General features: G+C 33.7%; 3 protein-coding genes across 3 annotated transcripts; 1 reads left to right on the forward strand and 2 right to left on the reverse strand.

The window, feature by feature from the left end:
• The first annotated feature begins 187 nt into the window (after positions 1–187).
• LOC106099769 (histone-lysine N-methyltransferase SETD2-like) lies at positions 188–3,632 on the forward strand. The gene is made up of 4 exons (XM_013278416.1): positions 188–345; positions 835–981; positions 1,759–2,052; positions 2,389–3,632. Exons 1-4 carry the CDS (start codon positions 226–228, stop codon positions 2,545–2,547), a joined length of 720 nt encoding a protein of 239 aa, XP_013133870.1. The 5' UTR covers positions 188–225; the 3' UTR covers positions 2,548–3,632.
• A 1,299-nt stretch (positions 3,633–4,931) lies between these two features.
• Positions 4,932–7,949, reverse strand: LOC106099771. Its single transcript, XM_013278417.1, has 5 exons — positions 7,740–7,949; positions 7,338–7,394; positions 6,608–6,691; positions 5,988–6,236; positions 4,932–5,553 (listed from the first exon to the last, which is right to left on the reverse strand). The coding sequence occupies exons 1-5, from the start codon at positions 7,839–7,841 to the stop codon at positions 5,470–5,472; spliced, it is 576 nt and encodes a 191-aa protein (XP_013133871.1). The 5' UTR covers positions 7,842–7,949; the 3' UTR covers positions 4,932–5,469.
• A 768-nt stretch (positions 7,950–8,717) lies between these two features.
• Positions 8,718–11,073, reverse strand: LOC106099768 (tetratricopeptide repeat protein 25-like). Its single transcript, XM_013278415.1, has 3 exons — positions 10,391–11,073; positions 9,383–9,643; positions 8,718–9,088 (listed from the first exon to the last, which is right to left on the reverse strand). Exons 1-3 carry the CDS (start codon positions 10,874–10,876, stop codon positions 8,831–8,833), a joined length of 1,005 nt encoding a protein of 334 aa, XP_013133869.1. The 5' UTR covers positions 10,877–11,073; the 3' UTR covers positions 8,718–8,830.
• Positions 11,074–16,791: the final 5,718 nt, after the last annotated feature.

Genomic DNA, 16,791 nt, shown 5'->3' on the forward strand with positions numbered 1-16,791 from the left:
CTTAGAGGGTAAATATTTTGGATAAAAACCCTAATGTGGGAAATAGACCATAAGTTGCTGCCAACTTCTAGGAAGCAAGTTTGCCAGGGTTTGTCATCACGTAAAGTTATTTTGACATTTGCAATTGATAATTTGACAAATGTAAACATTAACGTTTTTATTATCCCATGCGGGTGAAGTCGCACGGGAACAGCTAGTTTAATTATAACAGTGTACTAAAACAGTATGTATGTATTTTCAGTGATAAAGGAGGATTCCCACAACGGTCTGATACCGGAGCACGCGCTGGTGTCGCTGAAGCCGAGGAAGCGGCGGCCGGGGCTCGTCTCTGAACGACCTATTAGTGTGAGTTTAATATTGTTTACATTATTTTATTACTCAAGAATATATGTTTCTCTATTTAAAGTTTATATAGAGTTATCGCTATATATGTAGAAGCTCAAACGTCTTAAATAAATCATTCACGACAAATATTCTGATTTTTGCTTATTATGACTATTTGAAACACTTACGAAGGAAACTCTTGTCAAGAATGTTCATCTGTACTAATATTATAAAGAGGAAAGATTTGTATTTTTGTTTGTGAAATAACTCAAAAAGTAACCGACCGATTTCAATTCTTTCACCATTAAAAAGCAACGTTATCGACGAGTAACAAAGGCTATATTTATAAATTTCACACAGACGAAGTCGCGAGTTACAGCTAGTATAAAAAAAGTCATCAAAAAATTTTTAAACGATAGGAGCTTACGTTTACTTAATAAAAAAGCTTAAAGTTCAGTTGTTTATGTGTTTTTGAATTACCGTTTTTGTAACAAAAAGTGTTGTGTGTAGCCTCGTACCGAGGAGGACAAGTTGGCGGGTCGTATGGAGGTGAAGCGCTACAAGCAGACGAAGGAGAAGCTGCGCCGCCGCAAGGAGCGCCTGCTGCAGCGCGTGCGCATGCTGGCATCCGCAAGACCCAGGAAACACCACCTCAAGGTAACTATATACAAACAGTGACTCGTAAAGTATGTAAAAATAAACTTATCTATACTATTATAAGGCGTAAACAACTTCTTTGTTGCCTAAGATATCAGCAATTGCAGCATGTTTTTGAATAATTCTTTTTTTTTTAATAAAAAAACCCTACACTTACGTCACGCTTTAGGTTATATTACACGCCATTAAATTTAGGGGGTAAATATTTTAAAAACCTTAATGTGGGAAAGAGACCACAAGTTGCTGCCACCATCAAGGAAGCAAGGTTTCTCTTGTCATGTCATTTTGACATTTGCTATCAATATATTAATAGAATTTTCATAAACTAATGCGGGTGAAGCCGTACGGGAACAGCTAGTTTTTCAATAATTGCTAACCTAAAGTCTGTAAAAAAGAGAATCACTCCATAGTGATGTCTGTATATTCCATGATAAGCATGTCTTTTAAAGATCAAAAAAGAAAGACAAAAAAAAGTCCAAAAAGGAGAGAGTTTAAATATAAATTGCATACTATAGGTGTCTTGCCATATAAAACATTGATTCTAATACATTTTATCTTGTAGTCGTCGCTGTAGCATCCATTTCGATCTATTATTGGAATTTCGATAAATTATGGTCAGCCCTGCGAAATACATTTTTTACCAACATATAATAAAGTACTTATACCGAAAGCATATAATGTTTATGACCGTAATAGCAGTCAGCGTTAGTTAGTGCTTAACTTTATATTTTGGTGTAAAGCTATAACATTTCATTAATTTCCAATAAAATTCAACAGATCACAGACATAGAAGATTTCGAAACAGACTCCGAAGGTGATTCCGATGATGGTACCAACGAGAAGAGCATCAATTTGGTCTCCTCGCCAGCGGACGAGGTGGAAAACCAAGAGGAGGAGGAAGTAGAGGTGAAGGAGACGGTGGACTCCGAGGAGGTGGCTCGTAGGATCAAGGAGCAGTTCCGCAGCAGCATGGCACGGGTCATGGTTCAGCATCTCAACCCTTACCGGCACTCGGATGCACCTGCGGGCAGGATTACTTGCACTTCAGATTTCAAACATCTCGCTAGAAAGGTAAATCAACGATTACTAGATTACGTTATAATAAAGGCAACTTAACTCTAGTTCTGAAATGTATTTCTTAGTATCAAAATTTGCTATGTGTAGCAAACAATTTAATACAAGATGCTGTTCACGGCCGCCCACATGAAATTAAAATATAGAGCCTATGTTACTCAGCGGTAATTAATTTTAAAAGAATATTTTAAATCGGCCCAGTAGTTTTAGAGTTATTTAGCCAAAGAGCAGTCTATAGAGAAGCGTAATTGACTTAAAACATCAACTTACATTGTCTGTAAACGTAAACCATCTTGAAATCTAAACCTTGACTGACTGCAATTTTTTTTTCAGTTAACACACTTCGTGATGCTAAAAGAATTAAAGCACTGTCGGTCAGTAGAAGAGCTGGTAGTGACGGACTCGGTGCGTACGAAGGCGAAGACGTTTGTACGGAAGTACATGGCCAAGTTCGGGCCGGTGTACCGCCGCCCGCCGGAGGAGGCCGACTAGCGAGAGCTTGCGCGTTATTATAACGCGATTAAAACACAATATCAAAAACAATATCAAATTATAGTTGATAAATTAATTAAGTGATTCATTGTGAAGTGAATAAAGTGAATTGTGATTGTGACAAACAGAAGATATCGAAATAAAGGTATGTTCTAATTATTGACCATTTATAAGTGGACATGCAATAGTTATTTGATTTTCGCCATTTTGGCGCTGACTACAGTAAATGGCAGTGGAAAGAATTTTAACTAATAATGGAGATTGATTAGTAACAAGGATATCTAGGTTGAAAGGTTGGTACTATCAGAAAATATGTGGACTAGAAAATAGTATGAAAAAGTGGACTAGTAAGTTAAAGTTTAGTTTCAATTATACCCACCGGGTTAGGTAACTTACAGTCTATAAATCCAAAATAAAAAAATACTGTAATTTCCATACCACCTATCCATTTAGTAGACATCAGTGGTCTCAATCTTATGTTTTTAAATTGAAATGAGTTAATGAAGTTAGCTTGGTTAATTACTTTTCTCTGATTTTTCATATTAGTTTTAAATTGTGACTCAATGTAAATTGTTCATGTATCACAATTTAATATAATACTGTAAAGCAATAAACTGAATTATGGTACATCTAGTATGGTAGATTGGCAATTTTTTAAAACCTGTCAACCTGTCAACAATTACGAGATATCTTAAATAAGACCGACTATTTGCATTTTCACATAATTTTTTCTCATTTTGATGTGTCCCTTTCACAATAAAATGTTGATAATGTTAGAGAGAGACAAATACACAGAAATTTAAATATTTGTATTTGAAGGACTGTTTCCATCATGAAATAGAAAAGTCTAGGTCGGGAAAAAAGTAAATGTGTTCAAAGTGTATTTTACATATTAAATTGTAATAAAATCAATTTGAAGATAAACATTGATATATGAGGAGTTTAAAAACAAATATAGTTCAATTAATTTTTTTTAAAATTATCATCTCCCTTCTTATCCTATTGCGATAGTAACGCAACAGGTTTTTGTCCTCCACATAACTCTATCATCTCAGTCATCACTCCCTTCTTGATCATGTCACCTTTTGCCTTATATAAAACTAGCTCTCCCCCCGTGTTGCTTCATCCGCATGACATTTTATTTTATTGTTTACATTTGTCAAATTATCAGTAGCAAATGTCAAAATGACATGCGATGGCAAACCTTGGCAATCTTGCTTCATTGATGTTGGCATCAACTTATGGTCTCTTTCCCAAATTAGAGTTTTTATCCAAAATATTTACTCCTAAGTTTAACGGCATGAAAATATATAGCCTAAAGCGTGACGTAAGTTTAGGACTTTTTATTAAAATAGATTATTAAAAAATATGCTGTTATAGCTGATTTCTTATGCAACAAAGAAGTGTGTGTTTACACTTTATTATAATAGTATAGATAAATATGAACTGACAAGTATATGTTTTTAAACTCCTTATATGTAAATGATGATCTTGAATCTGACGGATGCATCACAATTCCTATTTTTTAAAACATTTTAGTAGATAATTAAAAGCATAATCTACATGATTAAGTATATTTGAATTTATTTAATGACAAAAGATTTTTGATTAATAAAATTAACGAAAAGCCTGTAAATATAGGTATTAAGTGATAGGTAAGTCGCTCCTCATTTAGATTTAATTGTGTTACAATTATAATGACGACTAAGAAAAAGGATATATTTTAAGCGAGTAATGCAAATTATGAAATTTGTAATATGATCTCTGACTCGAACGGGATTTTATTCAATGAGATTTTACTCGAATAAACAATGATGGAATATTTTTTAAGTACAGTATTAATGTTTAGTAAATTTTAACATGCATTTACATTTTTTAAATTACTTGACTGGAAAATGTATTTTTAAAACATCTAAAAAGTACTGTTTTTTCAGTCAAGTCTTGTTTTTACCAAATAGTAAAGCATGTTGAATATTACAAGAAAACAAGAAGCTATTTTAATAAATAGGGTTTTTTTGACAATGTACATAATGTTGGATAACATTGTCTATAAACCAGTCAATTATTAAAATTTGTAATGCAATTTGATCTTACCAGGTTGTATAGGTTGAAATCATTTTAGTATTTACTAAAAAATCATGAAACATTGTGAAATCAATGTATGTATACAGAAACGACATTTAAATATGTAAGCATCTTAAAACTTTAAATTCAATTGAAATTTTCATGTCTGACAGATTGTAAGCTTTAGTCAAAGGACAGCATCGAGATTCGTTTCACAATTCAGCCATGAAATCGAAAAACCCTTTTATGTTTTATCATATGGCAAACATTTAAGAGTGTTAATTTTTATGATTTTTAAATTCCCATGATTTAGTAAGGTGCGATTTCACTAATATAAAAAATGGTTAATCATAACCTTTCCAGATAATTTTTACCTTTTAAATATTTATTAAAGTTTAAGTTGTATGTATTTGAATAGTGCAGTTTCAATATTTCCATGATTAATCAACAAAATTAACAAATTTTAAATAAAATAAGTGTATAGAAATATTCCCAAGTGTCAATGTTTGATTACAAAAAAACTGCTCTTTAGTGAAAACGTACCTTAAACCTTAGACTAAATGTCTGGAACATAGAGTATTATCTTTTATGAATGCCAAGTTGCTTGTATTTTGTCTATGAAATGTCCATTTTGTAAATATTGTAAATATAATTGAGAGTGAAATCAGAAGATCGTTCACGTAATAGTTACTATTATTTTTATTGATAGATTGCGGCTTGTGAGATTTGAAATGTGGTCACCAATGTGCTCTGTGAACGAAGAAAGTTGGAACAAATAAAATGTTATTTCTTTTAATATATTCTCGTTTTATTTTGGAATTACAAGTACAAAGGATTTTTACTTATTATTTTAATGATTTACATTTCCAGAAATTTTTTACATGTCTGTGTGTATTCCTTCATTTTAGTACATTGTGCGTCTTGCTTCCAAGATGAACACTCCTGCAATATTAAGGTTAGAAAATTTTAATAAAAATAATTAACAACGTAACTCTTTATGCATTTAACTCTGTTTAAAGTTTTTTCTATGCATTTTTTTCTATTTATCAGAGAATTAACTATATAAAACAAAGGCAATCGAATTGTAGATGCTATGCACTTTACGTCATAATGTTCACAATAAAAATTCATAACTTATCCAATGTTAAAAAACTAAGTCTATAGCTCGTCTTAAGGAATTAATAATAAAACAATTTTGATAAAATGACCGTTTCCTATAACTACTATTTCACTAAACTTAGGCTACTCACATTTGTTTTTTTAACATCACTCGGACGGAGTCCTTGGCGTAAACTAGTACATTAATATGTACATTCTACCTTACTACAAAAAAGTTAAAACATTTTTTGTACTTTCGATAGTTTTAAAATACTTACAAAGATCATATTAATGTAGACACATAAGTAGAATTGTAAAGGTTCACAAACGTCATCACTCGCGCTAGAGTCGGCCAGTAATTCCGCGAATTTCCCGCCAGAACAGTTGCGTCTCACTCTATCTATTGTCGTTTTCTCACTCGGATTCTCTTTCTCCCATTGGTTTAGCATTTCTTTCACCTTTTCGTCGTTAATTTTATCATCAACTAACAATTCGTTCTCCCCAGCGAGGCATTTGAAATAATCACACTAAAAACACAAAAGACTAAAATAATTTAAGCATATCTAACTAGCTGTTGCTCGCGGCTTTGTCCCTGTGCAAGTTAAAAAAAATGAAAAATACAGTTTATTAATTACTTGTTTGGCCTTGCTTGTAGTAATCCGACTATGACAGCCCTTAGTTTATACCCTGATATTTTAATTTTACCAATATCATAAATCCGAAAGTTTGGTTGGATGGATGTTTGTTAGAGTTTGTAGCCTAAACTGCTGAACGGATCTTGATGAAATTTGGCATATATGCCAATTTGGAAGAACACATAGGCTAATTACTTTTGTTATTTTTTATTCTACGCGGACTTAGTCGCGGGCGAAAGCTAGTTTCACATAACTAGACTCACCGTCATGTCTCCGTCGTCTTTGCATTCTGTCGACTCACTACTATCGAGCCACGATGCATCCTGGCAGCATTTCTGGTCATCGATCTAAAAATTACTGCTAATTTTAGTTTCTACTGGTTAATTTATGAATAATGGACTCACATGCATATTTTCAAAATTACAGCGATGGTCTTAATAAACCTTTAAACGCCAAAAGCCTAATGGTTTGGGGTACGGACTATCGATCTTGCGGTCGAGGGTTCGAATCCCGCCATTCGACTATTGTTAACCATATCACAAGTCTAAAGATTTGCTTGAATGATTAAAGCAAATATTTCAATAGTGAATTGAAGGATTCGAACCCACGGACACGTTATAACAGTCCTTACCCCTGGCTATAAGAGCGGGCGCACACCTTTGACTATATCTAAAACAATCGACAATCGCACAAATGTTTGCGATTGTCGATTACTTTAGTCAGACGAGTGCGCGCGCTCTTAGGCTATTGACGCTTCAAGTGTTTTGGTTGTAGTTTTTTTATTATTTCGCAGAACAATCAATGATGTCATAGTAATTCCCCCCATTCAAACTGTAAGTACCCAATAATGTTTTTGCAATCATTGTACTCAAATGTCCGTATAGAAATTTTAATCGCAAACAAATTAAAGTGCAAAACCAAGCGAAATGTTTTTTGGTAACGTAATTTTTGTAAGTATTGAGTATTGTAAATAATTATGGTGTTATTACGTACCGTTCCATTGAATACTGCTGAACACGCATCCTTCTGTTCTGTAGAATCCGCAAACACCTGTTATTCAAACATATATATATATATATATATTTTTAAAATACGAATGACACATTATTAATTTAAATTGTTTTGTAACATGCACAATTTTTGCACACTATTTTACAAAATGATGAATGAAATTAAACAAGCATTTTAACTAATACATTTTATGGAAATGATTAATTTAATTTCGATCGTACAATTAAATGTACACTTTCATATAGTTTTTTTTTAATTTAATATTAGCATCGAAAAGTATTTTTTTAAATAAAATGTAACACTATTTTATTTCATTGTAAGGTATTAGTTATCTGTATTGTATTTAATCCAAATACTCGTTCTATTTTTAAAAATGGAAGTTACCTGGCAGTTGGCAAACAACAGAATAAAGGCAATGGAGTACACAGCAGCCATCTTGCGGAGTCGACTGATATTTTTATGAATAGATTTACGCGTTGAATACATTTATATATGTTTGGTTGTGCATAATTTCCTGTTCTATCCTGCTAATAGTGCTATATTGTGAATGGCTTTACAAATTATCTCCATCGTTGAACATGACCTTGATTTAGTGTTCGTGGAAAATGTTGAAAATTATGTGACATTTTGTGATGTACCAACAATTATGATTTCTTTTGAATATAGTGTATTTAAATAAAAATAATAAACATATCTTAACTGGAGAATTGCTATTGAAGTATTGACTGAAGGTATTGTTCAATACAACGGAAGGGTTAAGTCCAAGGCATTACTGGCAAATGCTGATACTCAAATCATCTTCACCAGCTCACTACACGGCCCCACCGAGCGGCTCGGAGACTACCCTGGGTATGGGGTGACTAATCCATAGTCAACCACGCTGGCCAAGTGTGGGTTGACTTCACACATATCTTTGTATTTCTTTGACGATAAGTGCATGTTTTCCTTTACCGTAAGACCGTCGGGTAAAAAAAAATCGAAAATCATTGGTACATGGCGGGATTCGAACCCAAAACCTGTAGATTACAAATCAAGTATTTAAACCACTGAGCCTTGATGATCAAGTATTCATTTGATTTTAATTAGATACTGCGTAAAGAAAACAGTCTCAGTGCGTGTTGCTGTTTATTTCTTCATGGGACTGGAAATTAATTTTGTTTTTCTACATTTTACCTTGTTATGCTGAATTTTATTGTCTGTGACACTCAGCTATTGTCAACGAGAGCAAATGAAACTTTAAAATTGTAAGTACCCATAATATGCTTATTTTAATGGGATATTTGAAATATATCTTACTAATATTATAAATGAGAATATGAATGATTTTGTACACTCCATTGGATGCAGAAAATTTAAGAAAGGAAAGAGTTAATTTTCCAACACTTATATTGAAATAAATAAAATTAACGGTTATGATAATCACAAATCGATTATCTTGGATACTCTATATCTATGTTTTCGAATATATAAAAAAATCAATGTTTTTTAGCAGTCTGTTGCTGTCTCCAGAATTCTTCTCTATTCTCCAAGAATCGGATAGCCTCTTCAGCTTGTTTCATCACAACATCATTTTTCTTATCAGCAATCGCTAAATCGGGATTCTTGAGAAGGTTCTCCAAGTAGATTTTATCAGACATGAGCTGTCCTAACACGGGTCGAGACGACTTAGGGCTGTTTCGTTTCGATGGTTTTTTTACATGTTTAACCGCCCCGATGGTGTTTTCTATCGCTTCCTGGAAATTATTAAAACAATGAGACACTGTATACATCTACAAATTAGCTACGCATTTAGTGATATTAATAATGGGTCGTAATTTGTGCTTTTGGAACACCATTTAGAATTCTAATAACCGCTTTCGTGCCTCTGTACTAATTCCTACAACGTACGTATTACATTTCGTAATATGTATTGATACTTGTTAGATACGACTAAATGTTGCTCGGGATGTCCGCGTGAAATATAAAAATAATAAAGAATTTTTTAAATCGGTCCATTAGTTTTTTTTTTATAATATTGGTATAGATACCTGAGCCTTCTGTACTCCTAGTCTGAAGTCGTTCAAATCCGGTCTGGTACTCAGTCCACGATGGTAATGTACCAGACTGAGTTCGAACTCTCCGCAGTAGTAGAGAGCTTCCGCCTTTTGCAGGAGAGCACGCGCATGCTGCGGGTCCAACCGGAGAGCCGCCTCCGCGTCTGCCAACGCCAGCTGAGGCTCCCCAAGAAGCAGGTAGCATTTGCTGCGAGCCACGTACGCCGCCTTGTCTTCTGGAGCCAGCTCTATCGCCTGGAATGAAGAGTCTAATGTAGAATACTGGTCATTTCGATGTTGGCAGGGATGGTCCTTCGAGCTTCCCTAGTAAACTGTCGTTGGTCTTTCGGAAGATGAATGTTCTGGTTAGGTAAATATGGAGTTGCGACAGACTTTAGGGAGGGAAAGCCTGGGCTTAATCGTTATTTACATTTGGAGCAATGTGACTAACAATTACCACTTCATTTTTATGTGATATTCAGATTTCATTTTAAATGTACGTCTTGCTTTCTTAAAAATGGGAAAAACAACTTCCGTGTTCGTTTAGGTTTTGGATTCGGTTTAATTTATACAACAAAAGAATTCACGGATTACTTAACACTACAGATTTTTTGTTCGTAATTTGGTAGTTGAACCCCGTTGTTGAGTAGGCATTTTGCCAACATTGGAGGTTATATCATCATACTATGTTTGTATTTATCAAGAACTGACAAAAAATTGAAAGCTTGTTTGCAGGGTCGCAAAAAGTTATAGTAGTGTTTGATCTATTATTATTTAATTTACACATGTATATCTTCCAATCATTAAGAAGACGTTCAGTTACTAGGCAACCAACATTTAGCAATAGATCTAAATAGAACATCACACATTACCAGGATATGAAAAAAAAAAAGTTATTAATTTTTAGTTAAGCTTACATTACTGTTTCAAAAGTTTTTTGTTTGTTGATGTATTTAAGAAACTCATGAAAAATTACTTCATTTGCGATCCTGCGAAAAATACCTTATCAACAAATGAGAGAGCCGTGCGATATCGTTCTCTTGTCATCTCAGCGCGGGCGAGGGCAAGCAGCGTGCCAGCGTCTGCCTCAGCGGGCAGCTGCAAGGCGCTACTGCGCTCTGCCTGATCCTTCATATTGAGAGATAGCTTGATATCCTTGTAGCCCATGACCACAGCCGCCGCGCGGTCCTTGTCCGTGTACAGCTCTTCCTCACGCCGACGCCGTTCACGCTTCACCCTCCGCCGGTAACTCCGCTTCTTAGGCTCTACAGATTCCTTCCTCTCCTTCGTCGTCTGCTTATCTTCCTCCCCAGACTCACTTTTCTCAGCCGATGCAGGCGCTCGCTTGCTGATCGAAGCCTTAGGTACAGGTATCTCCTCTTCATCGTCACCAATACCAACTCTGACGAAACTTTGTAAGAATTCGGCGTCTTTTGTTGGCCCGAGAATGGAACGGATTTGAGCTTTAGCGGTATCCTCGTTCTCCATTTTGATACCGATTAGTCCTTACGTAAAGGTGTCGCGAATGACACCATGACAGTATCGACGCCCAGGCTGTCGTCGTCATGGTTACGGGAAGTGTTTTCGCACACTCTCACCACACGCGTTTAGTGCCGCACGTATTGTCGCAAGGGGAGTACGTGTTTGAAGAAAGGAAAAAAAAACATGACTCAAAGTATTGCAGATTATGTGCAACACTATGGAAAATTATAAACTATATTTTTATTCATTAAAAAATTGTTAAAATGCTTGACAAGTAACTGTATGCTTCAATCCAAAAAAAATCAGGAACATATAATACAAAAAATAATTTTAAATTACTATACAGAAAATGTACAAATGTATTAGTCGTTATAAATTATGCTATTATTTTTAGTAATACAATTGTTTAGTATAAATTAACTAATGTTAATTGATGTTACCTTAGCAAGCGAGGCTAGGGCGCGTTCATAGTTGCCGTTCTTGGAGTGTCCGGCCGCCTCATCTCTGTGTTTCTTGGCTTCCACTGGGTTGCTGGACTGCTGCTCCGGCTCCTTACCTCGAACCATTTTAACCTACATTCATTTGTTTAATGTAATGTAATTAAAAATCGATCTATAAATGTGGAACAGGGTTGTCTAGTTTCGAATTCGGAATTTAAAAAGGAAGGAAAATTTTAGATGCTATAAAATATGGGAGTTTCGTTGTGTAATTATTATAATTTTTAACTCGTTAAAATTGTTATAAATCGCACTAGACATTTACATATAGTATTTAAATGTGACTATAATATAACAATGATCTTGTCATTTAAAAAAATGGAACACAGACAAAAAATCCATTCTTTTATCTAACACTATTTCTGGAATACTTATTTTACGACATTCAATTATGTAACAAGTAAGCTAACATTTATAATTCCTTGCGTCTCATACTGAGCAACAAATCTCACAACGTTCGCTAAAACCTTTGTATATGATCTGATAATTTTAATCGCCTTACCGGCTTTCGTGATTGAACGCAATCTATCCTAACCTATCTATAATCTCTGCTTTTGTTACTTGATAGCAATTTAATACGAAGACATTAATAAAGCCGTGCTACGAAAGAGAACATTACTTATGAGAGTGGATACACCGGTAGAGGTAGACCTAGGAAGAGATGGATAGATTGCGTGAAAGGTGACATGATCAAGAAGGGAGTGATGACTGAGATGACGTATGATAGAGTTATGTGGAGGACAAAAATCTGCTGCGCCGATACTACGGGAGTAGGATAAGGAGGAAATAATGATGATGATGATGATGATTTAAAAAAAGCCGTGTTATTGATATGCAGTGTATTTTTATTTGCCAAGTTCTTTAGTCATTTCTCTATCGTTTACTAGGTACCCTCTAATGGGACGTAAGTTATAAAACTTGATGAGACCATCGAGAACAGTCCTTTAGTCAGTTTACCTTATAATACAGTCCAAATATGTACGATTTTGTGACTTTCCTCTTGTTAATTTTGGCGTCGTTTCCGTAGAATCGTGGTTGTCTTTAGCTTGTCTCAATGTTGTTTGATGTATTATTACTACGCGTTTTAAATACAAAGTGTTTTTTTTAAAGAAAGGAATAGTTCATGGTAATCGATTTGTACTTTTGTCAAGATAATTCAAACTAACAAATAATTAGATGGTTAGACATTTTTAGTACACTAAAATCTGTACGATGTTAGGGAACAGCGCGGTTGGGCGATCGCTCAGGGTGCTAGTCAGAAGGCGCATATGACTTGCGAATTATATAGTCCCACATAAGCTTGTTAGTTCCCCTAAACAAGGTAAAATGGGGGAAAACATCTCTGCCTAAAATATTCCATCGTATTTCATTCCTTAGGTAAATAAGACTTGTCTTTCATTGTCAAAACATAGTTTGAAAAACCTTTATTATCGTAATTGTAAAATCGTGTACCAAGTTACAAACAATATAAACAGTTTATTGTACGTAGACAAACGTAACGACAGCCATTTAGTACTATATTATACAACAAATTAGAGTAGTTACGTTTCCAAGTTAAATAATCAATTTAGTTACTGCGTCCCCGAACGACGTTGCTTCGATATTTTAGGGTTGCTACTATTTTCTATACGATGATAATAAAGCGTAAACACACACTTCTTTGTTGCCTAAGATGTCAGAAATTACAGCATATTTTTGACAAATTCTTTTTTTAATAAAAAGCTCTACACTGACGTCACGCTTTAGGCTGTATATTTTCATGCTATTAACTTAGGAGGTAAATATTTTGGATAAAATCCTAATGTGGGAAAGAGACCATAAGTTGCTGCCAACATCAATGAAGCAAGATTGTCAAGGTTTGTTAAATAATTTGCAAATGAAAACAATAAAATATTTTTTTCATAATTTCATGCGGATGAAGCCGCATTAGAGCAGCTGGTTGTAAAATAAGATTAACTTGTTTTATCAATTAATTAAACCTATTGAAACACTAACAATGCCGAAATAATTATAGAGGAGAGGAGGAATTCTCAAATAATATCTCCCTTTATCCTCTTCAAATTCTAAAATAGGAAAAAAGGGAAGGGACATTAATTCAACTTATTGAATTTTCTAAATGTAGTCAGTACTATAAATAGGTGTTTTTAATATCAAGCGTACGTTTTATTTCATTTTTAAAAACATTTATATTATAGTTTACAATATTTTTGTGCTTGTGGCAGCCCTAGTCTGAAGCAGATTATCATGAATAATATTCATGCAACCCTGTCGACTGTGGAGAATCACGAAATGCTACACTTTTCATCATAATGCAGGAAAAAGTTTGTACAACGGAAAATTAGACAGCAATCAATGTTGTTTCTATTCGTTTCTTTTAACGATTTAATATGTGTAACACAAACTTATAAACGTTGAAATATCGAAATACTAGCTTGCCAGCGACTGAGTATTTAATAAAAACTTGTGTAACCAATCTGCATGTTCTTCCAGACTATATACTACATCTGTGCTAAGTTTTACTATGCTTCCGACAAATGGTTTTGGAGATATGTGCGAAGTAAAAAACATCCATCCATTCACAATTATAATATTAGTAAAAAGTAAGTTATAGTGTGATTAAAATTAATTTCCAATTTACGTGACTAATAAATTCTAACTTCGTAATGAGAAAAACTATCTCTACCTAAATCTTGATACATATTTTATTAAACCACAAAAAAAAACGTTTATTAGTGGTAAAAACTCATTAAAACCACACCAATAGGTCATGTAATATTACAAGCATGATATCCAATTACAAAAGCTGTTAATTCCAGCGTAGTTTTCTGAGCGCGCCTAAATCGCTGTCATCGCGCTGTCAACCAGCTATTTCGTGTTCGTCACGAACGCGCCAAAATGAACAATGAATAATGGCCGAATGGAAAAATTTAAAAACAAACGCTAAACGAAGTTATTAAAAAACACTAACAGCTTAATATGAGAAAGGTAATTCTTTATGTATTAACAATTATTTTTTTTTTCATATCTTCTTCATTTATTAGTTTTTTTATCTGTGTAGATTCCTGAATTTGATTTTTTGTATAATGGTTATCTAGTAGATTAAGCCTAGGGTTTAGTACGTTAAAAAAGCTGTAAAAATAATTTAAAAAATTACTACGTCAGTTATTACCAGACTATCTTCATTCGTAAACCGATATACGAAAATAGGCAATTTCCCTAACTGATTTATGAGTGCTGCAGAATTTTTTTTGCTTTAGCATTAGCATAGAATGCCGACATGCGATCAACTGTAATATAATTTAATTTATCAATGCGAATTGAATGACGTCTCTGAATGTATCATTGGCTACAAGAGCACGCAAGCTCGATTTCTACTGAGTTATGGCCACATAACTACGAAATTACAAAAAAATGCCGCCTGATATGTAAAATATATTTTTTCTAAATGTACAAATAGATCTTAACTGGTATTTTGTATTACTTATTGTTATTTGTATGTTGTGAGATCGGTTTTTTTTTTTAAATTAAAATTTTAATCCACTTCTTTTAAAGATATTTATTTAGTTACTATTTGTTACTTCACAAAGCGGTGATTTTCAACTCAATTTAATGTCAAATAGGAAATAACTACGAAATTTTAAAACGTGTGTAAATTTTAATATTTCGCAGTTATTAGCAAAATATTAAAATTAGTAGCTTTCGCCCTCGATTCCGTCCGCGTGAAATTAAAAAAATAATGTAAAACATAACCTATGTTACTTACTGACAATGTCGCTTTTTAATAGTGAAACAATTTTTGTAATCGGCTCAGTAGTTTTTGACTTATTTCATTACAATCAAACAAACAAAGTTTTCCTCTTTATAATATTATATTAGTTCAATTCTTGCGCGTAAATTATTGAATAACGTTTATACCTTTTATAAAATTCACTTCGCTTTTATACTTTGGAAAATCGTAAACAATAAAAAGACTTAAATTTAAGTAATGTTGCTTATTGAAAACATAACATAATCAAATAAACATACCTTTAAAAATAATTGTAACGAATTATTTTTCCACTATAAAATATTTACTAAAAAAACTAAGCTGCAATCGAATAATCAGATTTAAGAAGTCAATCAGTAAATGTGCCCCGTACCAATGGGGTTGAATCACAGACTGAGCAAGAATACTGAGCTCGAAGCAACTGGTGGGAAAAAGCTTTAATGAAAGGTTTCGCATGCTACGTAGTGCTTTTAACTTTGAAGCCACGCTTGCGATGCGAAAGCCCTTCCCGTGTTAACATTAAAAACTTAGTTAAGTCGCTTACTTTTTTATACCTTTTCTACTAACGATACACGTGATTCAGTTTGAATTTTTTACAAATCTGAACGAGACAAAAAAAATCACTCTTTTATAGAAAAGTATAGACTAATATTAAAAAGGATAGGTTTGTATTTTCGTCTGTAATGAAAAAACTCAATAAATATTAGACAGATTTGACAAAATTATTTTACTATTAGATAGGTTTTTTTTTACTGAGACAGATAGGCTATATTTAATTCTGTTTGTTAATTTAATTCCGCGCAAATTCGCGAGCCTAAGCTAGAATTAGATAAGCAAAGAATTGACTATAATAACATAGAAAGAATGCTTAGTAATTAACCCTATCTTTCGAATCTATTAATTCCAGGTAATAAATTAGTTCTTGTCTTTTTTTGTAAGTATAGTTATTCTGCCACCGATAATTTTCCTTATTTCTTTTTGATGTGAAATAAAAGCAAAGTCATTTCCGTATAAAAGTTTCGTTTAAATGAGAGTTTTATTTACTTTGGCTGCATTATGCGAAGTCGGGTATTGCGTAGTTATGTCACGCAAGATTATTTGCTCAGTAACTCTGCTGAAATGTTTTGCAAGAATGTTCTGATGAGATGGGAAGGTTTTAGGTTAGAATGTTAGTTTAAATTATCTTTTGTTTTGATGAGATTATTTTAAGTCACCGTTAGAATACGCGCATATGTTTAGTCGCGCTTTGATTTCTATGAGTTTATGGTATATGGAGGTGCGCTCGCTACTCGATTTTGGCTCCGGCTACGAAATAATCGACAATCGCACAACAGTAGTGCTATATAGTTTAGTCAAAGGAGTGCGCATTCTTTTAAAGCGATAGGGTTCTGTTGGAACCAGGAGCGGATCCAGAGGGGGGGGGGGGTCAAGTGGTCAAGTCAAAAGCTTGGCAAAATATGTAAATATATTTCGTCAGGCTCTTGACTTGACCACGACTATGTGTCCCCCTCTGGCGCCAAAGCTGGATCCGCCTTTGGTTTTAACCAATCCACACATTAGTTATGACAAAAAAAACAAAACCGACTTCCAAACAAAATACACGAAAAACAAAACAAAATGCACTAAAAACAAAACAAAATATTCTCAAAAAAACAGTA

This window comes from Papilio polytes, unplaced genomic scaffold (assembly GCF_000836215.1).
Source record: "Papilio polytes unplaced genomic scaffold, Ppol_1.0 DF824102.1, whole genome shotgun sequence".
NCBI lineage: Eukaryota > Metazoa > Arthropoda > Insecta > Lepidoptera > Papilionidae > Papilio > Papilio polytes.

Coding starts and splice junctions, on each gene's coding strand:
- LOC106099769 (XM_013278416.1), top strand. CDS start 226: ATGTATGTATTTTCAGTGATAAAGGAGGATTCCCACAACGGTCTGATA. Junction 346..834: donor TCTCTGAACGACCTATTAGT/GTGAGTTTAATA, acceptor TGTTGTGTGTAG/CCTCGTACCGAGGAGGACAA. Junction 982..1,758: donor CCAGGAAACACCACCTCAAG/GTAACTATATAC, acceptor AAAATTCAACAG/ATCACAGACATAGAAGATTT.
- LOC106099771 (XM_013278417.1), bottom strand. CDS start 7,841: ATGTATTCAACGCGTAAATCTATTCATAAAAATATCAGTCGACTCCGC. Junction 7,395..7,739: donor TGTTGTTTGCCAACTGCCAG/GTAACTTCCATT, acceptor TTTGAATAACAG/GTGTTTGCGGATTCTACAGA. Junction 5,554..5,987: donor TCTACATTAATATGATCTTT/GTAAGTATTTTA, acceptor TTAATATTGCAG/GAGTGTTCATCTTGGAAGCA.
- LOC106099768 (XM_013278415.1), bottom strand. CDS start 10,876: ATGGAGAACGAGGATACCGCTAAAGCTCAAATCCGTTCCATTCTCGGG. Junction 9,644..10,390: donor CTCTCTCATTTGTTGATAAG/GTATTTTTCGCA, acceptor TCTTCATTCCAG/GCGATAGAGCTGGCTCCAGA. Junction 9,089..9,382: donor TAGGAGTACAGAAGGCTCAG/GTATCTATACCA, acceptor AATAATTTCCAG/GAAGCGATAGAAAACACCAT.